Source organism: Chinchilla lanigera, unplaced genomic scaffold (assembly GCF_000276665.1).
Source record: "Chinchilla lanigera isolate Chin_1 unplaced genomic scaffold, ChiLan1.0 scaffold00002, whole genome shotgun sequence".
NCBI classification, from domain to species: domain Eukaryota; kingdom Metazoa; phylum Chordata; class Mammalia; order Rodentia; family Chinchillidae; genus Chinchilla; species Chinchilla lanigera.
In genome coordinates this window covers 45711595-45734044 of record NW_004955403.1, presented here as the reverse complement: position 1 = coordinate 45734044, position 22450 = coordinate 45711595, and the positions used below count along the sequence as shown (strand labels likewise).

General features: G+C 45.1%; 1 protein-coding gene across 1 annotated transcript; it reads right to left on the bottom strand.

The window, feature by feature from the left end:
* Positions 1 to 6830: 6830 nt before the first annotated feature.
* On the bottom strand, positions 6831 to 12779 carry Polr3d (polymerase (RNA) III (DNA directed) polypeptide D, 44kDa). The gene is made up of 9 exons (XM_005373655.2): positions 12607 to 12779; positions 12246 to 12415; positions 11129 to 11172; positions 9708 to 9859; positions 9449 to 9573; positions 9078 to 9246; positions 8276 to 8541; positions 7746 to 7898; positions 6831 to 7590 (listed from the first exon to the last, which is right to left on the bottom strand). Exons 2-9 carry the CDS (start codon positions 12408 to 12410, stop codon positions 7468 to 7470), a joined length of 1197 nt encoding a protein of 398 aa, XP_005373712.1. The 5' UTR covers positions 12411 to 12415; positions 12607 to 12779; the 3' UTR covers positions 6831 to 7467.
* Positions 12780 to 22450: the final 9671 nt, after the last annotated feature.

Sequence of the window (22450 nt, the reverse complement as noted above, 5' to 3'; positions counted from 1 at the left end):
CAAACTTTGACTCAGAGAAATGTATCCATGGGGCTGAAGGCACAGCTCAGAGATAAAGCATGCATCTGGCATGTGCTAGAACCTGGCTTCAATACTGGGCAGGTAAGGGAGAGAGAAAGAGAGGAGACAGAGAGATCAACTTAACACACATAAGAACATTCGTCGGTGCAGGGACGTGTCCTTTTCTTTGAGAATGGGCCACTGATTGGCATCCCACGGAACCTACACACCCACAACAGGCACTAAGATCATCAGTTTGGTTTCTCTGAAAGCCGAACAAGAAGTCAAAGCACCCCAGATCTCGTGATGCAATCTTGGGGCAGATACACCCTGGACGTCCATGTCCCTCCTGTCCTTAGATATTCATCTTTCCTAAATTTGATTCAACAATATTTTTCAGCAACTTATCTTTGTTGAGTCTTTCCAAAGCATTTCCCTAGTTTCCACAGAAATGAAGACTCTTTCTTTGGCACTCAAATTTCATCAATTTATATAATTATTTAAAATTAGGTATTTACCATATTTTCAGCAGAAATAACTTTCTTTTAGTGCTCATCATATTTTATTAATTTACACGACTGTTAGTATGTAATTGAAGGAGTGAACACAAAGGGCAAAAACAAGTTTGAGAAAAAAACAATTGACAGGGAGCTAGGTGCCCTTAGCCATCTAACCTTGTGACAAAGGGAGAGAGCAAGGAACATTAGGTAGCTATCCGGAGGATCAGGTCAGCACAGGACAGGTCTCTCTGAGCGCTGTCTATTGGTTTGCATAAAAAGGAAACCCTGATTACACATTTAATTTTACAAGTCCACCACTGAGGGCATGTGTATTGGTACAAACATTTTCAAGGGCAAAATCTATCAAAAGCCTTCAAAAAGTCACAGATTCTGCAAAGCTTTTTTTTTTTTTTTTTTTCAAGACAGAATCTTGCTTTGTTTCCCACGTTTGTATGGACTCCTGAACTCAAGAGATCCTCCTTTCTTGGCCTCTTGAATAGCAATATTCCTAATGCAATATTCCGAGGATGGTAATATTCCTAATTCCCCCTCCTAATTACCATCCATTAGCTACCTAATGTTCCTTGCTCTCTCCCTTTGTCACAAGGGATCACAGGTACACACCACCACAACCAGTTAGCAAAGCTTTTGGGGGAGGAGTGGTTGGGGGGGGGTGGTCCTAGGCATTGTGCTGTGAAGTGAGCTTGATTCTTTTTTCTTTTTTTTTTTTATAGAGACAAGGTCTTGCTATGTAGTTCCCTGGGTTCTATCCCCATACTGCAAGATGAAGCCAAAGTCCTTACAGTGGGCCCAAACTAAAAGTCCCTGTCCCCTGCTACGGTCTCTCACCCCTGGTCCCACAAGTTCCCGCCTCAAAGGGCACCTGTCTTACACCACCACCCAGCCAAACTTGTACTTACTATGTAGCCCAGGCTGACCTCGAACTTGCAGAAGTCTTTCTGCCTCAGCCTCCCAAGTGCTGCGATTACAGGCGTGCACCACCACAGCTGACTAAAGTGAGCTTGATTCTTCTCTCACACCTACAATAATCCATTAGCAGCTCATGCTGGTTCAACTTTCAAAATAAACATCTTGAGTAAAATAAATATTTTACTACTTCCCCACACCCCCATCATCACCCTCACCCTTGCCACACCATCTGTGGTGTGGCTGACTGTAGCAGCCCTGGATTGGTAGACTTGTTCTGCCTGTACCTCAACACAGCAGCTAAATCAATGATCTTCTGAAACCTATGCAGGGGGTTTGCCTCTGCTCCCCATTTGAGAATGATCTCAGCACTTTGGGAGGCTGAGGCAGGATTGCAAATGTAAATTCAAGCCCAGCTGTCTTGGCTACTTTTCTCTCTTATCTCTGAGACAAAATACCTGATGTCCAAAATGAAGGAAGGAAAGGTTTATTTAGCTCACAGTTTGTGGAGATTTCAGTCCATAGTTGGCTGGTTCCAAGGCAGAGTGGCACATGACAAAGGGTAACAGTTCATACTAGAAGATAGCAAAAGCAGCAAGAGCAAAAAGGTGGGGGACGGAGCAAGCCTCTTTTCCTCCCTTATATTGTTAGCAGGCTACCTCGACCCAGGGGGCGTGCAGCACTCACATAGTCTCCATGCCCTCCTCTTGCACAGGCTCACAAGAAATACAAAGTGAGGACCCTGGCTCCCTGCTGAGTCACTTAATTAACCTTCTAAACTTCTGAAATTGACACAATCAACATCTCAGAGCAGTAAGGGCATGTCCTTTTCACCCCAAGTTGCAGAAGTGCTGAGTCACTCAGCCAGGCCTCTAGATTCCTGAAGTTGACACAGTGCATCAACCATAACACCAGCCTAGGCAGCTTAGTGAAAAGTGGTCCTAAACTAAAACAAAGGGCTGGGGATGTAGCTCAGGGTCATCCCCGCACTGCAAGATAAGCCAAAGTCCTTACAGCGGCCCCAAACTAAAAGCCCCTGTCCCCTGCTTCTGTCTCTCACCCCTGGTCCCACAAGTTCCTGCCTCAAAGGGCACCTGTCTTACACCACCACCCAGCTGCCTTCCACTTCCCTTTTTTTTGTACTGGGAATTGAACTCAAGACCTTGCATTTGCCAGGCAGATGAAGTGTCACTGAGCTATATCTCTGGCCACCCTCTTTTAAAATTTTATTTTCTAAAGAATCAGGGTCCTGCTATGTTGCCTTGGTTGGTCCCAAACTCCCGAGCACTACGTGTAAGAAATAAGCCTCTGTTTCCTTTAAAGAGCCTAGCGTTGAGGGCTCAATTCAGTTGGATCATAGGTCTGAAATAATGAAAAGCTGGTCTCTGTAATCTTTCTGCTAATGTTCAAGCATCTGGAAGGAGATGCTCAGTAATTTAAAAGAACTATGTGTCCTCCCACATTACTCTCCTGTGCTGGGAGTTCATGTGTGTACCACCACTCCTGATTCCATGTTTTTTTGTTTCCTGTTTGTTTCTTTTTGAGTCAGGGTCTCATTATGTAGTACAGGCTGGCCTTGAACTCACAGTGATCCTCCTGCCTCAGCAGAGTGCTGGGATTACAGGCAGGCACCACCACACCCAGCTACCATATATTTTCGAATGAGATGGAATACATGATCAAAAGCAGCATACAATGTATATGTAATACACAAAACTTTGGTGTGTGAAAGAATATGGACTAAGGGGCTGGGGATTTAGCTCAGCGGCAAAAGCGCCTGCCTGGCACGCGCAAGGTCGTGAGTTCGGTTCCCGGTACCGGAGAAAAACCAAAAAAAAAAAAAAAAAAGAATATGGACTAAGATGTTCAAACTACTTGATTTATAAATGGTGACTGAGCATTTAAAAATTCCACCCAGATGTACTATATGATTTTACAATGTTCTTAAAGCAATGTTGGCTGCTATCAAGAATCATCTAAGTGCCACACCAATTTTCCTACTAATAAAACCCAGTCTTACAGGCCACAGTGTGCCCAGGGCCAAGGGTACCTGTCAGTGTCTCCCCTCTGCCAGTACTGGTCCCACAGCTGCTGTGCCCCCAGCTCGATAGATTTGGGCAGGTCAGCTGGGGCTCCTGAAGGCTGCTTCTCCCTGGTAAGAGCAGAGCGAGGAGAGAGCTCCCTTATTGCTGCCCATCCTTACACTTTGGGTTTTACAGTGGTTTATTGTTGTTTGTCCCTTAGGGTTTGTGTCTGGGTGGCCCCCTAAAGCCTCATGAGGTCAAGAGGGACAGGCTTTTCAGAGGCAGCTGAATCTAGAGTTTGTGATTGGTTCATTGTCTAGTGCTGGGATGGGGGTGTGAGTGCTATACTCGCCCTAGGGTGAGTAGCCAGAACAAAAAGAGGCTGGCTCCTCCCCTTTGCTCTTGTGGCTTTTGCTGTTTTCCATGAATTGTTGCCCTCTGCCATGTGCTACTCTACAGCCAGCCAACTATGGACTGAAACTTCTACCAACTGTGAGCTAAATAAACCTTCCCTTCTTTAATTTTAGGCATCAGGTATTTTGTCTCAGCAATGAGAGAAAGGTAAACAAGACGTCCCCCAAGGGTTCATATACAGAGTTGGTTCCCAGTGGATTGTCACCCTCAGACGGGATTAATGTTGGTCTCATGGAGTTCTCAGAGCAGGTTGTTGTAAAAGGGCAAGCCTGGCCTCTATCCTTCTCTGGCTTGTCATCTGCCATGTGATCTCCCCTCCCATGTGCCACCATCATTATGCCATCTGCCATGTTGTGATATAACCAGGTCTCCACCAGAGCTGGCAGATGCTGGCACCATGCCCTTGGGCATCCCTAACTGCAAGCTAAATAAACCTTCCTTTTTGAATATCCAGCCTCAAGTATTTTAATACAGCAACAAAAATGGACTAGTACAGCTTTGTCCACTGTCATCTGAAGAAATGATGCTGTGAGCTACAGCAGCCATTTTGTAACACACAGGCAAACAGATCCAAGAAAATCCTGATGACACTTTGGCTGCCACTCAGTTATTGAACCCTGTATCTGCAGACATTGTTACATGGTAAACATCCTTATTGCTTAAGTCACTGTCATTCTACTTTTCTGTTATTTGTGATCATATTTTTACAGGCACTTATCTGGCATCAAATAAACACTTCATGTTCACTCCATAAGAAACACTATTTTCTTAACAGCTATTACCTTACCCTTATGGAAATAAAGCTGAGCTTAGGGAGGATAATTTTTCTTCTGGAGTTGGATCCAAACCCAAGTCTGACTCTAAAGCCCAGCTACTCATGTAAAGAAATGAACAAGCCTATCTATCGTTCTGTTTCTAAGAAAATGTACATACACAGATGCAGGTAGTAATACATTTGCATCCATTTGCACCCACATATGAATTTGACTTTGGGCTTTTCGCCCGTTATTTGCACATACTTGTTGGTAGAAATCTATGTTTCAGTGACTCAGTCAAAAAAAGACTTGGCTCAACTTTTTTCCACACTTTTATTGATGATATATAATTGGCAAATGAGGGTCAGTGAGGACTCTATTTGCTAAGAGTCCTAGGCTTGCTCCCAAGACATTTGAGATGGTGAAATAAACATAAAGGACTCAGGTTTTCCTGAAGACTCAAAGAACTAAAGACTGCAAAATAGCCAACATCTAATGACACAAGGCCATTGGGTTAACCCCAAAAAAGCAGAAGGGTATTTCTGAACAACAACAACAAAAAAAAACCAAGAAAATTACAATGGAGACCCACAGGCAGTACACTGACAGAACAAAGGGCTGAAACCCAGAGCTGTCTCAGACCAAAAGAATTTCCATGGCACATACTTCCAAATCCTCTGTCCTGAGGAAAGACCAGGACACCATCCAATACAGCTGCACAGCTTTTTGTTCCAGAGAAGACAATGTAGTGAAGCTCTGCAGAAGCCCCAGATAGCAGGCTGGAGGAGCACAAAGACGAAAAGTCATACCAAAGGAAGCTGTACCCAGAGCCCTGGGCCCACCTGGCAGTCAGAGGCATGGCTGGCTGGACCTGGGCTCCATCTCTGTTGCAGAGGCAGCTGGCTAAGACACAATAGTGGGAGCAGTGCCATCCACGTGACACCCACCACCGAACACTGCTAGTGCAGCTTTGTTCTATCCCCCAATGTCTCAGCCCTACCCACAAGGGACAGGAAGACAAGCTGCTCCTCCAGGGACCACACAGAGTGTAGCAAGCTGGTCAAGGAAGTAAGACTGCAGACTTGTAAGCTCCATGGTAAGCTTGGCACTGGGGACTGGGAGCCACACTAAGTGACAGACCTGGTGATGCTAGGATAGGGGACAAAGAGGTGCTTTTCAAATGCAAAGTTTTTATTTATTTATTTATTTATGCATGCAGTACTAGGTATGGAACCCAGGGAGTAATGAGTAATGTATCTTCAGCACTTTTAAATTTTGAGACAGGATCTCACTAAATTTCCTAGGCTGGGCTCAAACTAGCAATCCTCCTGTTTCAGCCTCCTGAGTAACTGGAATGACAGGCATGTACCATCACACCTGCTAAAGCTTTCAAAGTGAGAGGTCACCTGTCAAGTGTCAATCTCTGAAGTCTTACCTTAGCTGGGCATGGTGGCATATGCCTGTCATCCCAGCACTTGGGAGGCTGAGGCAAGAGAAGTACAAGAGGATCACTGAGTTCAAGGTCAGCCTGGGCTATCTAGTGAGTTCAAGACCAGCCTAAACTACATAGTGAGACGCTCTCTCAAACAAAAGCCTTGATTTTTTTTTCCTAGCACTATCTGACTGAAGTGTAGTGAGAACATCCTATGAGTGGCCACAGGTTTCCTTCAAGAAGTATTTCAACAGAAGCCAGAAGAGTACTGGCTACTTGCTGTGGGGTAGGGGTGCAGGAGATGAGTCCTGGTCACATCACCCAAAGGCTTTTGCAGGTGATAGATGGCGTCTCTGATTTCTTCCTATAGATCCTATGGCCAGTAAGGCACACAGGAAGTACCTGGTTCAGAGTAACAGGGAGACAAAAGGCTCAGAAGAGCGGACCTGACTCTGTGAAGCACCGGGCGCAGAGTGGGGATGAGACACACACTAAGAATGAGGGACGAAAGTGGGAATATGAGCAGCTGGCATCATTTCTTTGTTACTGGGTAGTACTGGGGATTAAACTCAGGACCTTCACATTGAGTTACACCCCCTGCCCTTCCTTTTTGAGACAGGGTCTCTAAATAGCTAATGCTGGTCTTAAACTTGTGATCCTCCTGCCTCAGGCTCCCAGGGTACTGAGATAACAGGCATGCGCCACCATCCCTGGCTTCTAGGCATTTCTTCGGAGATTCTTAGAGTGTCCACTTTGTTTGAAAATAGACTCAGGCAAAGGAAAGAGAAAACTATGTTTATTGAGAGCCTATGGGTGTAAGTGCGGCCTGTGCAAGGAGTTTTCATCCACAATATTCCACCTGATCCTCAACCAACTCTGTGAGGTAGGTATTGTCCCATTTCTGTCAGATGAGGAATATGAGGCTCAGAAAGGTTAGGTAGTTTGTCCAAGGGCTGAGAACAAGGAATCAATGAGCTGGGGCTGAGTGTTCAGGTCTCAAGACTCCACCCTGCTCTCTCTCCTGCCTGCCTCTGGGAAGGAGGGAGCAGAAGCCGCATCACTCCCCGCTCTGCAGCCCAAGGGCCCCACGACAAGCAACCTATGAAACCTACCTTGGGAAGATGCAGTCAACTGAGATTAAGACATAAATATAAAAATAAATAGCAGGAACAGGTCCCCAGCAGCAAGGACAAGCCATCTGTATCCATGCTGCGGGAAGGTCACTGTACAGTTCACAGTTGCCAGAGGAGGGAGCTGCGTGGGCCCTGGTGGGGGGGAAACTGAGGCAATGGCTGCCAAAGGCTGAAGTGGGTGGGCTCCACAGGCCCCTTCTGGGTCACGTGGATTCAAGAACAAAATGTCTGGAGCAGGCGGCAGCCGTGGGCACAGTCACCACCCTCCTCCATCTGCTCATTTTACCGGTGTTTGTGATCCAAGAGGGATTCAAAATCAGGGGAACAGACAAGTTTGTGCTTCACGTGTCCCAGGACTGTCATGTCCCCTGTCCTACTGTCTCCAAGGCCTACAGACACCAGCTCCTGCCAATGGACAAGAGACAGCAATGACAACCACAACACCATGCCCAGCCTGAGTTCTGTGACTCATGTGATGTGGTCAAGAACTGCCCAACCTCCCATAGCGCTGGCCCCTTCCCAGCCTTGCCCACAGCCTCTCCCTGGGCCCCAGCTCGCACCTGCAGGAAGGAACAAGTGGTTCCCATGGTCACGTCCAGAGTCACCTTGCCCAGGAGGAGCTGTACCTTCCCTGACTTGCGGATGAGCAGCTTGCCAACTTGGCCCTCAGTCAGGTCAGCCAAGGTACAAGAGTTCTCTGCCAGCCTGGCTTCCTGGGGGGAGAAGCAGGGGATGGCAACTGTGTGAGGAGTTAGTTTTTCCCTCTTTCATGAATGAAGCCCATCCTACCTCCCAGAGAGGGGCATGGGCAGCAGAGGTCAGAATGGGCTCCCCAAAGAGACAAAATACAGACAACTGCTGAAGCTGAGTGATGGTATATGAGTTTCACAAAGCAAACATAGACACACACACACACAACTGGGCTTGGAAGTGCAAGGTCAAGACTTACTCGTGCTAAGAACAAGTGCCGACTATGCTCATCTCAGCTTGGGCAGCTCGTCCCCGTCCCCCTGCCCCCATCCCGTCCAGGTCAGCTTCTGTTCCTGGGGGCCCTGCCCCGAGTTTTCCCAGAACTTGCTCCTGGGCATACCCGGTCTTTCTCCTGCTTTACGACCACCATTTGTCCATCCTCGCCCTGCACCTCTGTCTTGACAGGCTTGATATCCTGAGTGGGCGGCTGTCCTGGGAGGGTGTCGGGCAGCTGGAGGAACAGCAGCTCCTCATCCTTCGTGAGGCTCAGCTCCCGGAGCAGCTCGGCCACAGACACATCCTTTGGAAGACTTGGGGTCTTCCTAGCTGCCCTGGGAGGAGCCTTCATCTTGGCCTCCTCCTCCTCATCTCGTGGCTCCTCTTTCACTGCTCCGGTGAAACAAAAGAAAGACATCATAGTAGCCATCATCTATGCCATCTCTTCACAATTTATCCCTCCGTTATTTAGCCAGGAAGCTGGAGAGGGGCAAGAGAGAGCACATTCCAGTGGCATGTAACTCTTCTAAAATGAGACATCTATCCTGGGTGTGATGGCACATGCCTGTAATCCCAGCATCCTGGGAGGCTGAGGCAGGAGGATCCCAAGTTCAAACCCAGCTTGGGCAACTTAGTGACCCTATCTCAAAATAAAAATGACTGGGGATGTAGCTGAGTGCAAAAGCCTTGGGTTCAATGCTTAGTACCACTGGGGTAGATAGACTAAAAAACAAGGACATCTGAGGCTGGGTCCAGAGTCATGTTATTACATGAACACTCTGGGGAGTGGGGGTGGGATATGTGTCTTTGTTTAGCTCCTGTATTTTAAGAGATAGAACGAACAAGGAGCTGCTCGTGAGCAGAAGTCTCAGAGGGTTTCCTGGGGCAGTCATGGAAAGGGAGAGAAAATAACTAACACAAAACACCTTTCACAGCAGGCATGTCCACCTCCATGTCCTCCTCCTTGGGACCAGCCAGCCAAGGCTTAACATCGGGTTCTTCATTCTCTTCCTTAAAAAGCCACCCTGAGTGAGCCAGTGGTAGCTGTACAGGCATGTTTCGCGTGTCATTCCTCAGTCCAGGGTCATCGATGAACTGCCAGAGAACAGTTGTGGTCACACAGCCTGTCGGCACATGTACCTGGCTCAGCTCACCTCAGTCCTCTTCTAGCTAAAGGTTCCAACTGGTTCCGCACCAGGATTCCAGGGCACCAGGGAGCTCGCCCTCCCCCGACCCAGCTCTCCAGAAGCCCTCTCTTCTGTGGCCACATGAAAGCCCCCCACCTCCTGGCACCTACGTCATCCTTCTCCAGCATGCGCAGGATCTGCTTGGTTTCTTCATCCGTCTCCCTCTTCTCCTTTTTGATGTTAATGATATGAGAGGGTCCAATGTCCGACATATCCACCGTCTTATCCCAGTTCCCTGGGGGAAATCGCTCTGTTTACTAAGGATAAGTAAGGAAGAGAGCAACAGCCAAGGGCAACTAAACAGGGAGCTTGCAATTCCCTCACGCTTATCCTCTCAGGCTGTCTGAACTGGAACCCACTTGCTTGTACCTTTTTTCTTCATCATTTCTGCAGGGCCCTGCTCAAAAATTGAGTGGGACTGGATCACTTCTGGGCGACCCCGGCCTCGTCCATGCCCTTCCCGCTGGCGGTCTCTATCCCGCTCACGCTTTTCCTTCTTCACAGTTACTTCTTCCTTAGGCCTGGAAAAGAAAAGGAATGAAAGGAAGCCACCCGCTCCCTGTGCCTCAGAAAACTGACCATACTCTCTCACCCTACTAAGCAGAGTTTATGAGATAATAAGAACACCAAGAGGAGTGAAGCCAATCCTGATCTGGCACTTTTCTCACTTCTTTGATGGTCAAACGTTCTTTAGTTTGCTTTACTTTTACCTTCTTCTCCAAAATTGGATTATTTTTTCATTGCCTCAAAGCAGTAAAGTTGGAATGTTTACATTCAGGAATATAAGGGAAGTGGGGCGTGGCGGTTCACGCCTGTAATCCCAGCACTCAGGAGGTTGAGGCAGGAGGATCTTTACAAGTTCAACACCAGCCTGGGCTACAAAGTGAGCTCAAGGCCAGCCTGAACTGTATAATGAGACCCTGTCTCAAAAAGACAAAAGAAAAAAAAAAAAAAAGGAATTTAAGGGAAAGCAGGACCCATCTTTATTTAAGTTAATGACTCTTAACTCTGTAAATCAATCCACTCCACTGAAAAATCATAATTAAATGAGTTTCTAAAGGTGGACTCCTGCAGTTTGGATCTTAAGCATCTCCTTAAGTCTCCAGCTTGGCACTACTGGGAGGTGGTAAAAACGTTGAGGCGGGGCACCGGAGGAGGTCTTCCAGTCATGGGGTGTGCCCTTGAAGGCGAGAGTGGAGCCCTCTTCTTTTGTTGCTAGTCCCCCAGATGGGCTTCACTCTGCCACATGCTCTACCATTATATGCTACTTTGCTACTGTCCCCAAAGCAACAAGGCCAACCAATCATGGACCGAAAGTTTCAGCACTGAGCCGAAACAAACCTTTTCTCTTTAATAAGTTGATTATTCCATATATTTGTGACAGCAACAGAATACTGACTAATACATGGAGCCTCAAGTATTAGTGTTTTTTAAAGCTTGCACATCACAGCCGGGTGTGGTGGCACATGCCTGTAATTCCAGCACTAAGGAGGCTATGGCAGGATGATAATTTAGAGTTCAAAACCAGCCTGGGCTACAAAGTAAGCTTAAGGCCAGCCTGAACTGCATAGCAAAACCCTGTCTCAAAAAGACAAAAAAAAAAAAAAAAAAAAAAGACCAACACACAAAACCTTTGCACATTACAATCATCTGGGAGTCAGGGCTAAAAACTACTAGTGAAATGAACTAGAGACACAAATTTGAATTTCTGAGCCACACAACTAGTTATTTCTCCAAAGTCCCAAATTCAGTAAGCAAGGGGCAAGTGTTCATCAGACCTAACTACTTACTCTTCCTTGATCTTCCGACTGATGATATTTGGGGTGAAGGTTTTCTGAAAGGAAAACACAGGAGTCACTGATTTGCTAAGTTTTGACCCCAAAGTACAGAGGAAAATTAAAACTCCCAATGGATATCACCACAGCTCTCTTCTGCACATTCCACACTCTAGTCAGTTTTACAGACACAGGTTTGGTGTCCAGGGAGGACCATCATGCCCTGGAGGCAGTGGAGTTATACACCCAAGGGGAATTCAAACCATTTTAACTAGCAGCCTAGGTCCGCCCCTTGACAGGAGAGACTACCAAATTCCAAAGCAAAGGAGCTGATCTAATCTCACCTCTCATCTTCAAAATGCTATCCAGACTGACCAGTCAGTATCTCACGGAAACAATTCTAGCAGGAAAGTTTAAGTAAGGAAGACAGATGAGATTAGGTAGGACTCACTAACCGATAACATAGACTGTCACCAGAAGTTTTCAAGGCCAAGTGAAGTCTTTAAAAAGCTGGTCACTTTACACGTGTCTGTCATTCTACCTTTCCCTTTACATGTACATAACGACAGAGGGCACAGACTCTCTAATGCCATGCCTAGGACTCAAGATACACTATATTAGAGGTGTGCAAACTCTTATCCGTGAATTCTGAATCCTCAAATCACAAGTGAAGTTGAAACCTGCCTAATTCCATAGGCAGGAAACATATCCAAAACATTCAATAAAAGCAAATAAGATGTGCATGGTGGCCTATGCCTGCAATCCCAGACTTGGGAGGCTGAGGTAGGACAATCGCTGCGAGTTTGAAGCCAGCCTGGACTACAAGGCGAGACCGTCTCGAACCTTCCCCTCCTCTTCAAAAAAAGCAAATAAGCACTGCTTGAGTTGCCTTTGAAAGTCTTGAGCTAGTTAGGATCGCTGCCCTTCAACTAACTCTGAACCACCTGAACACCTTGTGCCCAGTATCCAGACTTGAAAGTAGGCTACTGCCCCCTGGAATCTTTAGAGGGGTAGGTGTAAGTCTGGGGACAAAGTTGAAGAGGCACACAGTAGGCCCTGCAAGTACTGGAGCTGAATCTGTGAGGTCTGGAATTCGATAGTTGTGCCTGTTTAGATATGCGCCGTCAGGTACCTTCTTGACTCCCCCGAGGGTGAGGTCCCTGGAGCGCATGGAGGGAAGGCGGCCCGGAGGGAGAGGGGGTGCGGGTCGCCGCCCGATAAGACCCCGGGATCCGGACAGGAGGGGTCGCGGCCCTCCTGGAGTGCTGGACTCGCCAGAGGCGTTTCCTTCTGACATGTCGCCTGGGAGAAGAACGGACAACCAAGTCACTCCAAAAGACCTACGCGGGTCCGAGCGGAACCCCACCCACGTGGCTCCCGCCCCCTCCCCGGCGGTGCGTTGCTCCGCCGCGCTTCGGCCCCTCCCCTCCCCTCCCCTCCCACGTGGCAAGGCTCCCAGATCACCCCGGTACAACCTTTCGCTTGCCACCTACCCTCTCTTCAAGCCCCGCACCAGCCGGGCTCCAGGCTGGGACGCAAATGGGCAGCCGCTCCACACCGCGCGTCACTTCACCTCCGACGCGACCCTCCACCAGCCCTCAGGCTCAGCGCCGGGCGGAAGTCTGCGTGGCAGGGCCTGGGAGCCGCCATGTTGCCGCCGGGCGGAAGTGACGTTTTAGGGCGGGACCCGACCATGGTATTTATGAGGCGGCGCCTCGCTGCCCTCCGCCTTCTCTTCCCGGTTCTTCCCGGAGTCGGGAAAAGCTGGGTTGAGAGGGCGAAAAAAGGTGAGGCGTATGAGGGTCTTTGACCCTGGAGGAGGTGTGATGAAACTGATCTTGGAGCGGGGATCTTGGCAGTCGCCACCCTGCAATGTGGGAGTCGCTGCCGCCGAGCCTCTGGGAGCTGTGGGGTCGTGGATCTGTACGGGGCGAATGGCGTGGGGCAGAGAAGGCAACCGGAGTCAGAGTTGGAGAGTCCAGGACCAGCCCGAGCCCCTTGGGCTCTCTGTTGTGACCTTGGAATGGTCATTACTTCTGGGCAGCAGCCTCCCTTTCATCCCCCTTCCCTGGATTCCTGATAAGGTCTTGGGGTGGGGCTGTAGGGGCGACCGGTGCCTAATCGCACCCACTCCGGGCTGGGTTTTTGGGGGCCCTCGTGTGCATCTTTGGTCAAAGCCTGGAAGGAATCTGAAAAGGAAACTTGCGCGACTGCTGGAGGGGCAAATTGAAAGAACTTTTTATTGGACGCTGACGTTTGCAACTATCCTTTGATGTTATTCCTTCCCACCCCCCCCCCAGGCATATAAAAACCATGTAACAACCTCACATAAGAGTCTGCGGGAAGGCAAACATTTCTGCTAAAATTTCGTAGTGTACTACTATTAAAACTTGTGATATACCCAGTCCCCTTGATGGAGCCGTCATAGTGTGCCAAAATTTTGAACCCTCCTTTTTCAAGGAACATTTCTTTATTGCTACATCAACTGGCTAATTCTCAGCTATGTCATGATTTACCTAGTTTCCTGTTTTGACCCTTAGACCATTTCTTTTCCCTATTGTAAATAACACTGGTGAACATGTACTACATTCAACATTTTTTTCTTCTTTTTAATTATATCCCTAGGACAGATTTCCAGACCTAGGATAGCTGACCAAAAGAAGATGTTCATTTTTTAGTAAGTAGATTTATGTTGAGATCATTGTACGTATAATTTTTTTTTTTGCACTAAGAATCGAACTCAGTACCGGAGAAAAACCAAAAAAAAAAAAAACAACAACAACAACAAAAAAAACGAATCGAACTCAGGACCTCACACCTGCCAAGCAGGCTCTATGCTGCTGAGCTACATCCCTGGCACTATACATATAATTCTTATAAAATAAGCCGGGCGTGGTGGCGTACACCTGTAATCCCAGCGTTTGGGAGGCTGAAGCAGGAGGATCACTGCAAGTTCGAGAGCAGCCTGGGCTACAAAGTGAGTTCAAGGCCAGCTTGAACTGTGTAGTGAGACCCTGTCTCAAAAAGACCAAAAAAAAAAAAAAAATTCTTATATAATGTAGAGAGATCCCAAGTTCTCGATGTTCCTCCAATAGTAACATCAGACAAAACTATATATATCACAACCAGAATATTGACATTTTTACAGTCAAGAAGACATTTTCATCATCATGGGGATCCCTGTAGTTGCCCCTTTAGATCCACACCTCCCTCAGCCCTACTTCTGCCACTGCTAATCTGTTCCCATTTCTATAATTTTGTTATTGCAAAAGTGTTCCTGCAGTGGAATCACAGCGCATGATTTCTTAGGATCTCAGCATAATTCTTTGGAGATTATACAAGTTGTTGCATGTATCAGTAGTTCCTTTTTATTGCTTCATAGCCATGATTGGTTTAGCCACTCTTTCTTTGAAGGACACCTTAGATTATCTCCAGTTTAAGGCTATTTTGCATAAACTTGCTGTGAGCAAACATGTAGAGATTTTTGTGTAAACGTAAGTTTTCATTTCTCTGGAATAATTGCCTGGAGTGCAATTCTTGGGACTCATAGAGTTGTCACATGCTTAGTTTTATAAGAAGCTGACAAACTTTTCCACACAATGCCTGTACCATTTTGAATATGTACATTGTATGATTCTTCATGTGTTGCTACATTGCATTAAAAAGGGTTGTGCAGCCAGATATGGTGGTGCATACCTGTAATCCCAGTACTTGGGAGGATGAGGCAAGAGAATTGTGAGTTCAAGGACAGCCTGGGGTTGGATAGTGAGTTCAAGCCAACCTGGACTGCATAGCAAGATGCTGTCTCAGAGAAAAACCACAAATAAAAAAGTAGTGTTAAAATGTACCACTACTAAATGTAGATGAATACAAATAAGAATTTAGTACATAAGAATATATATGTATATATAAATAGCCACATTCTTTCAAGCATTTACTCTTAAATTTAAAGCTTTTTTTGCCAATTTAATGATATATTGTTATGTTAATATTTTATTACATTGGTTTCTAACCAGAACTATTAAAACTGCTTTTCCCATATTGATTATATAAAAATCAAATCAAACCAAAACCTTTCTTGTGCCTTATAGAGATATACCCAGTAGCCCTCAGCTTCTGAATAGAGTGCTAGATGAAATTGCTTTGATTTCATTCACTGGGCTTTGACATCTACTAGCCTTTTAGCAGCTTCTAATTTTTTGTTTTGTTTTCTTACAAAAATACTAACCATAGAAACTTTGGAAACATTTTATTTGTTTATGCTTTTTTTGTATGTTTTTTGAGACAGGGTCTTGCTATGTAGTTCAGGTTGGCCTTGAACTCAGTGATCCTCCTGCCTCAGCCACCCTAGTGCTAGGATTACAGGCATGCACCACCACGCCCGGCGTCGAAAACATTTGATAGCATCAAGAAAATTAAAATCACCCATTGTTATTCCATTAACTTTTTTTTTTTGTCTTTTTTTGAGACAGAGTCTTGAGCTCACTTTGTAGCTCAGGTTGGCCTTGCACTTGCAAGAATCCTCCTGCTTCAGCCACCTGAGTGCTGGGATTACAGGCGTGTGCCACCACGCCCAGCTTCCATTACCTTTTTTTAAAGGAGAAAAAAACAAAAGTGATACAGAATTTCAAAACAAGATGATAGAAAATTAACAATGGTTATTAATTGCATACTGTTATCTTCAAAGTAGTTGCTCAGATTACTAGATATAGGCATGCAAAATTGATCAAACAGTATAAGCACTCACTGTTCCTTTCAATGAACTAATAGAAATTAGTAGTGCAATTATCTTAACTATCTTGTGTGTATATACATATCTTTTCTCCCCTTCCTTCTTTTCTCTTTGCCCCTACCCCAGTTGTTCTTTCCTTTTGAGCAGTTTCTTTTCCTTTCACTATATCTATTGTACCTTTTGGATCTTATTTACTCTTTCAGTTTCTTACACTAGGGAGACAGTCTGATGTTTACATATGTGAGTCTGATTTATTTCACTTATAACTGTGGTCTCTAGTTGCATCCATTTACCCATAAAAGCCTCGAGTTTATCTTTCTTTATAGCTGAGTCCATTAACTTTTTAATATACTTCTCGAAATTATTTTTTTTTTTTGCATTTTGATTTTTTGAAGTTAAGATATTTTAGCCATGTGTGGTGGCACATTCTTATAATGCCAGTACTCTGGGACTCTTAAGACAAGAGGATTGCAAATTCCAGTCCAGCCTGGACAACTTAACAATTTAGCAAGACCCTGTCTTAAAATAAAAATAAAGAAGACTGGACGTGTAGCTCAGTGGGAAGGTCCTGAGTTCGTTTCCCATCACTCCCTCCCCAAAAAAGGATAGGTTACATATAATGCTACAATGTGCTTCTAGGTCTTTTTTTATTAGTTTTTTTTTTCTTTTGAGAGAGTGTCTTACTATGTACTTCAGGCTGACCTTGAACTCACTATGTAGCCCCAGCTGGCCGTGAACTCACAGCTTCCCTCTTGCCTCAACCTCCCAAGTGCTGGGATCACAGGTGTGTGGCACCATGTGCCACCATACCTGGACATTACTCAACATTTTTATCTTACACTGTATTTAACCAATTTCCTTCTTGCCATGTTTATGACATTTTTGCAGCATTTTTTTGCCCCAAAAGTCCAAAAAGAGAAAAAACTTAAATCAGGCACCTATGTTTGACATTTGAGGGGTAACTTCCTAACAATGATTATTATAGTTTCCTTCCAGGAATTTGCTCTAACTTTCCCTTTAATTAAGCTAATATATTTTCAGCACCATTCTGCTTTCATTCTTTACTTGTTCCCATACCCATCTCTTTATTTTCTCCCAGTGAGTGTTCATTTTTTTATCTGATCTCAAAAGAAACTTGTAAACAATTATTAGATGAATCCCATCTGACAGACATAATTCTAGCAGACTTTAATATTACTAGTAAATGTTTTACTTTCATAAATTTCTTTTTGTTTTTGTTTTTGTCTTTTTTGGGTTTTTTTGGTTTTTTTCCCCCGGTACCGGGATTCGAACTCATGACCTTGAGCTTTCCAGGCAGGCGCTGTGCCGCTGAGCTAAATCCCCAGCCCCTTTTTTAGAAACTTCTGGGGGTTTTTTGTTTTGTTTTCCAGTACCAGGAACTGAACTCACGACCTTGCACTTGCCAGGCAAGCGCTGTGCCGCTGAACTAAATCCCCAGCCCTACTTTCATAAATTTCATAGTCAAGCTAATAGCCTTATTCTTCCTGATAAATAATGAAACTAAATAATTAAATTTGACATCTATAGTTTTTTTTTGTTTAAATGTAGGTTTGGGAAGTAAGTAATAGATTCTGCCAACACCCTGTCCTGTGAATTCTTGATGGGCATCAGAGATATGGAGTGGATAAGGAATGTTCTGAATACGTTTCAGTAGAATAGAAGGAATGTGTGGTACGGGAGCACTACCGAAGTTCAGGCTGTTACACGTCCTGTGTGAGTCATTTGTCCTGATTTATTTGCCTCACTTTTCAGGCCATTCATTTGCTGGTTCCTCCTCATTGCCTTGACCTCCAAACATTGGAGAGTTGTAAGATGCAGTCCTCAAAATTCTCCCCTTTTTCTATATTTACTCCCTTGCCATGGTCTAATGTATCTGCTTTAGAGAGGTCACTGTGTGCTGATGACTCTCCAGTGCACATTTCCAGTTCAGAAGTCTCTGAACCTCTAGATGAGTGTCTCTGCCTTGGATATCCTTTAGACATCTCAGACCTAGATCCACATGCAGTTTTGATCTGCCTTCTCCAACTACTCCAACGTGATCCCCATCTCAGTACCTAGCAACTGCATCCCACTAGTTGTTTAGGTCAAAACTCTTGCCATTCTTCTTGACTCTTTTCTCTCATGCTCTCTCCTACATTTACACTGTTGTCTTTCCCAGATCTATCCAGAATCTTACCACTTCTTACCACATCCACTGACACACCTTCCTGGGTCTTATGGCTTATTTCTAGATGTCCCTTCAAAGCCTCATGCATTCATAGGTGGGCCTTTGGGGAGATGATTGGATCATGGAGCATAATGCTTATCAGTAGATTAGTCCACATCAATGGATTAGTCCACTGAGGAGTTTATAGCTAAATGTGAAGATGGGAAGAGATGCCTGGTTGGAGGAGGTGGGTCACTGGTGGCATGGCCTGGAAGAGTCTGTCTTCTTCCCTCCTCCGTTGGTAGTTCTCTGCTTCCCACTGTCATGCCATGAGCTGTTTCTCCTATGCCAGGACCCTCTGCCATGCCACTCTGCCTCGGAGCCAGCCGACTATGGACTGAAACCTGTACCCATTTGTGAGCCAAAACAAACCTTTCCTCCTCAGAGTTGTGGATGACAGGTATTTTGTCACAGTGAAGAAGAAGGTAACTAAGACACTGGTCCAAGCCACCATCATTTTGGATGCTCTAATTATTATTACAGTTCCCTACCTGGCCCCCTTCCAGCTGCACTGGGCCCAGCTGCTTCTAGAATGCTGTTTCTGGAACACATGTGGCATGCTTCTGCTTCAGGGCCTCTGCACTTGCTACCTAGAATACACTTCCCCCACAGAATTCTGCATGGCTCCCTCCCTCCCTGCTCCCGGGTTTGTATTTCAAAGTCATCTTTGCAGAGAGGTCTTCTCTGATGGTCCTACCTAAAATTATAAACCCCCTAATCTCTCTTGACATTCTATTTACTGACTTATTTTTCTCTAATAACATTTATTACCACCCAACAGGCTATTAAGTTTATTTATTTGTTTATCTTTCTTCTACCTGAAAAAAAGACCTAGAAGAAGAGGAATCTTTTTGGGGAGTGTATTAGCATTTTTGTCACTGGGACAAAATACCTGATGCCCACAGTTTAAAGGAGAAGGAATTAATTGTTTCAGAGGGTTAAGTCCCATTAAACCATTAATCATGGTTTCGGAGGGTTAAGTCCCAAGGCAGAAATGGCCTGATGGAAGGGCCTAATGGGGGAAACTACTCAAATTATAGTAGCCAGGAAGCAAAGAGAGAGAAACAGCCTAACAGGAGGGGTCAGGGGACCAGATGTACCCTTCAAAGGCCCGCTACAGGGACCTACCTCATCCAATTAGGTACTACTTCCTATTAAACTCGTTAGTGATGCTCTGCAGTGGATTAACCCACTAGATGAAGTTAAATCCCTCATGATGCATTCAGATCCTCAAATCTCGTGAGATGGCAACCAAACCTTCAATACTGTGAGGCTGAGGGAAGATGTTTTAGATCCCAGCCATAACAAGTCACTGCTACACAGTGAGCACCGATGTTTTTCAATGGATGAATGAATTCCAGTTTGTGGTGAAACCAAGTGGCAAATCTGGACTTGGGTTAGAAAAATTAAGGTGGATTGTTTCCAGGAGGTAATTTAACTTTGGCACCGCTGATGTAAAAGCCATTTTTGGAACTGGAAATTTAGTTCAGAGGTAGAGTGCTTGCCGGGCATGCACAAGTCCCTGGATTCTATCCCCAGCACCACACACACACACACACACACACACACACACACACACACGTGTGCGGGCAATAATAACAATAATAATGTAAAATAAATAGTCTTTTTAACTTAGGTTCTCTTATGTCTCACCTATGAGTTTTCCTATAAGCAGTGCTCTTCATAAAAAGCGTAGCCAATACACAGTGCGTGAGTGGAGGGAAGCCTTCCCCTCGAAGCCATGGCTTGTACCCAATATGTCAAACGTTTGTCCCGGCTCCTTGCCGTGTGGCACTCAGTGGTGTCCTGTATTTCCTGCATTGTGTTCTTCCCCTTCAGTGTTGCTCATGGACTCTTCCAGTGCCATGGCTTTGTCACTCTTCCTCCCTCTCATGTGACTTACAATTCTCTCCTCATTGTTCTCCATCTTTTTCCTTTGAAATTTCTTTTGCCCTCCCAAAATTTCCTTTGTGCTGCTTTTCTTAGAGCTTTCCAGAGGTCATAAAGGTATCATTCAGCATTTCTATGCCTTAACATAGTTAAATATTTAAGTTTTTAAAAAGCTAACACTATTATTCTATTCTTTACTAGAGTAAATGCTAGAGATATGTTTGCTTTTAAAAATAATTTTAGGGGCTGGGGATTTAGCTCAGAGGCACAGTGCCTGCCTGGCAAGCGCAAGGTCATGAGTTCAATTCCTGGTACTGAAAAAAAACCAAAAAAAAAAAAAAAATCATTTTAGCCAGCCATGGTGGCGCACACCTATAATCCTAGCACTCAGAAGGCTGAGGCAGAAGGATCGCTATGAGTTTGAGGCCAGCCTGAGCTACATAAGTGACTTCAAGGCCTGCCTGCACTACATAGTGAGATCCTGTCGCAAAAAAAAAAAAAAGAAGAAAGAAGTGAGATTATAGTGACTCTGCCTCTCAAGGCTGCTGTCTTGGTGCTTAATAAATATTTTTGTTATTATTGTAGTTGTAGCTATCTTAGATATAATATTTAATATGGAAAATTCCAACTACACACAAAAATAAAAAGAATAACTTATTGGATCTCAAAATATCCAGCTTTAATAATAATTATTATTTTTTACTCCTGTTTTTATCTCTGCTGCCACCCACTCCTGTACTCCAAATTATTTTGAAACAAATCATAGATATTATATCATTTATCCATAAATATTACAATCTGTATCTACAAAAGGTAAGGATTTTTAAAAACAATAATATCATTACAGATGTTTATATTAAATAATATCAAATATCCAAATTTTTTATTTGGTTTTGTTTAGTTTTGGTTTTGTTTTTCTTTTTTTGAGACAGGATCTCACTATGTAGTCCAGGCTGGCTTTGAACTTAGTAGGTAGCCCTGGCTGGCCTGAAATTCACAATCCTCCTGCCTCAGCCTCCCACATCCTGGGGTTACACGTGTGTGCCACCACATCCAACAATTTTTTTAATAATTTGTTAAACCAATATTCATATAAGGTCCATTAAGCCAGGCATGGTGGCACATGCCTGTAATCCCAGCACTCAGGAGACTGGGGCAGGAGGATCACTGTGAGTTTGAGGCCAGCCTAGGCCACATAATGAGTTCAAGACCAGCCTAGACTACATAGTGAGACTTAGTCTCCAAAAATATATCTATAAGGCTCATTATGTCTTTTAATTTTTACCATAAGTATATAAGAATGTGAAAAGAGATTTTGATTAGCATAGGGAAAAAGAATTATAAAAGAGTAGGAGATTGGATCCTAAAAAGAGTGACAATGAAACAGTAGCTAGATAGCAATGTAAAATGACACCATGGTGGTGGTGGCGGTGCACGCCTGTGATCCCAGCACTTGGGAAGTTGAGGAAGATTGAAGCAAGTTCAAGGCCAGTCTGAACTAGACAGCAAGACCCTATCTAAAAAAAACCAAAGACATAACTAAATAAAATAAAATAACACCATAAGAAAGACCATGTGATGAGCTGAAAAGTGTGGATAAAAGGCTATAAACACTGCTTCATCTTCCTTTTCATTCTGTTAATGAATTATGTATATATCCTTCACATACTTAAGAATGGTGGGAAAACAAGTGATTGTAATTCTCTTAATTTTTACAGTGAGATGTTCACATCATTCTACAATGATCACGCAGGACTTTCGTTTGTTCTCCTATGGAGTTAGCTATACTTGGCATGCTGGACTTCGCTCTTACCAGGAGCCGTCGTTCTCGTTGTGAAGCAAGCAGAGGCACAAGCCCGGGAAGGGCCGGGCCCTCACCTGACTGTCTGCTGGTGCCAGCACATGGCCAACAAAGGGGCATTCAAAGGGCTGGGGCACATGATCTCATGCAGCCTCCAGAGCTACCCTGAGGAGGTGGGAGGCAGAGATGCTGCGGGACTTGGCTTCTTTCACAGAAAGGGAAACTGAGTCACAGAGCCCCTGCCTTTTTGCTCCCATTGCCCCTCCCACTGGTCCTGGGGATAGGGTTTTTAGGCCAGATGGCTGGTGCTGCTCATAACCAGGAGATGCTGTTCTACAACTCTTCTGAGCTTCAGCATCTCAGCGTAGGTGTGTGAAGGGCGGGACCTGGTCATGTTTGACCAAGGGAGCACTTAATCCTGCGTGTGACGCGCCACACCGCATTCTGTGGTTCAGGATCTGACGGGGCTTGCTCGGGTTCTCACGCCCAGCTAAGGCAGGATTGGCTTCTGCTTGTCTTTGTATATCATGAATTCTTCATTCTCTGTCACTGTCGCCTGCTCCAACCTTGGCCCCCAATGTCTGCAGCTCACAAGTCCCTCTCAGTATGTGTCCCTTACGCTCATTTGGTGTCTCCTGTTCTCTGAAGCCTTCACCTCTGGACTTGTGTGGCATCTGCTGTCCCCAT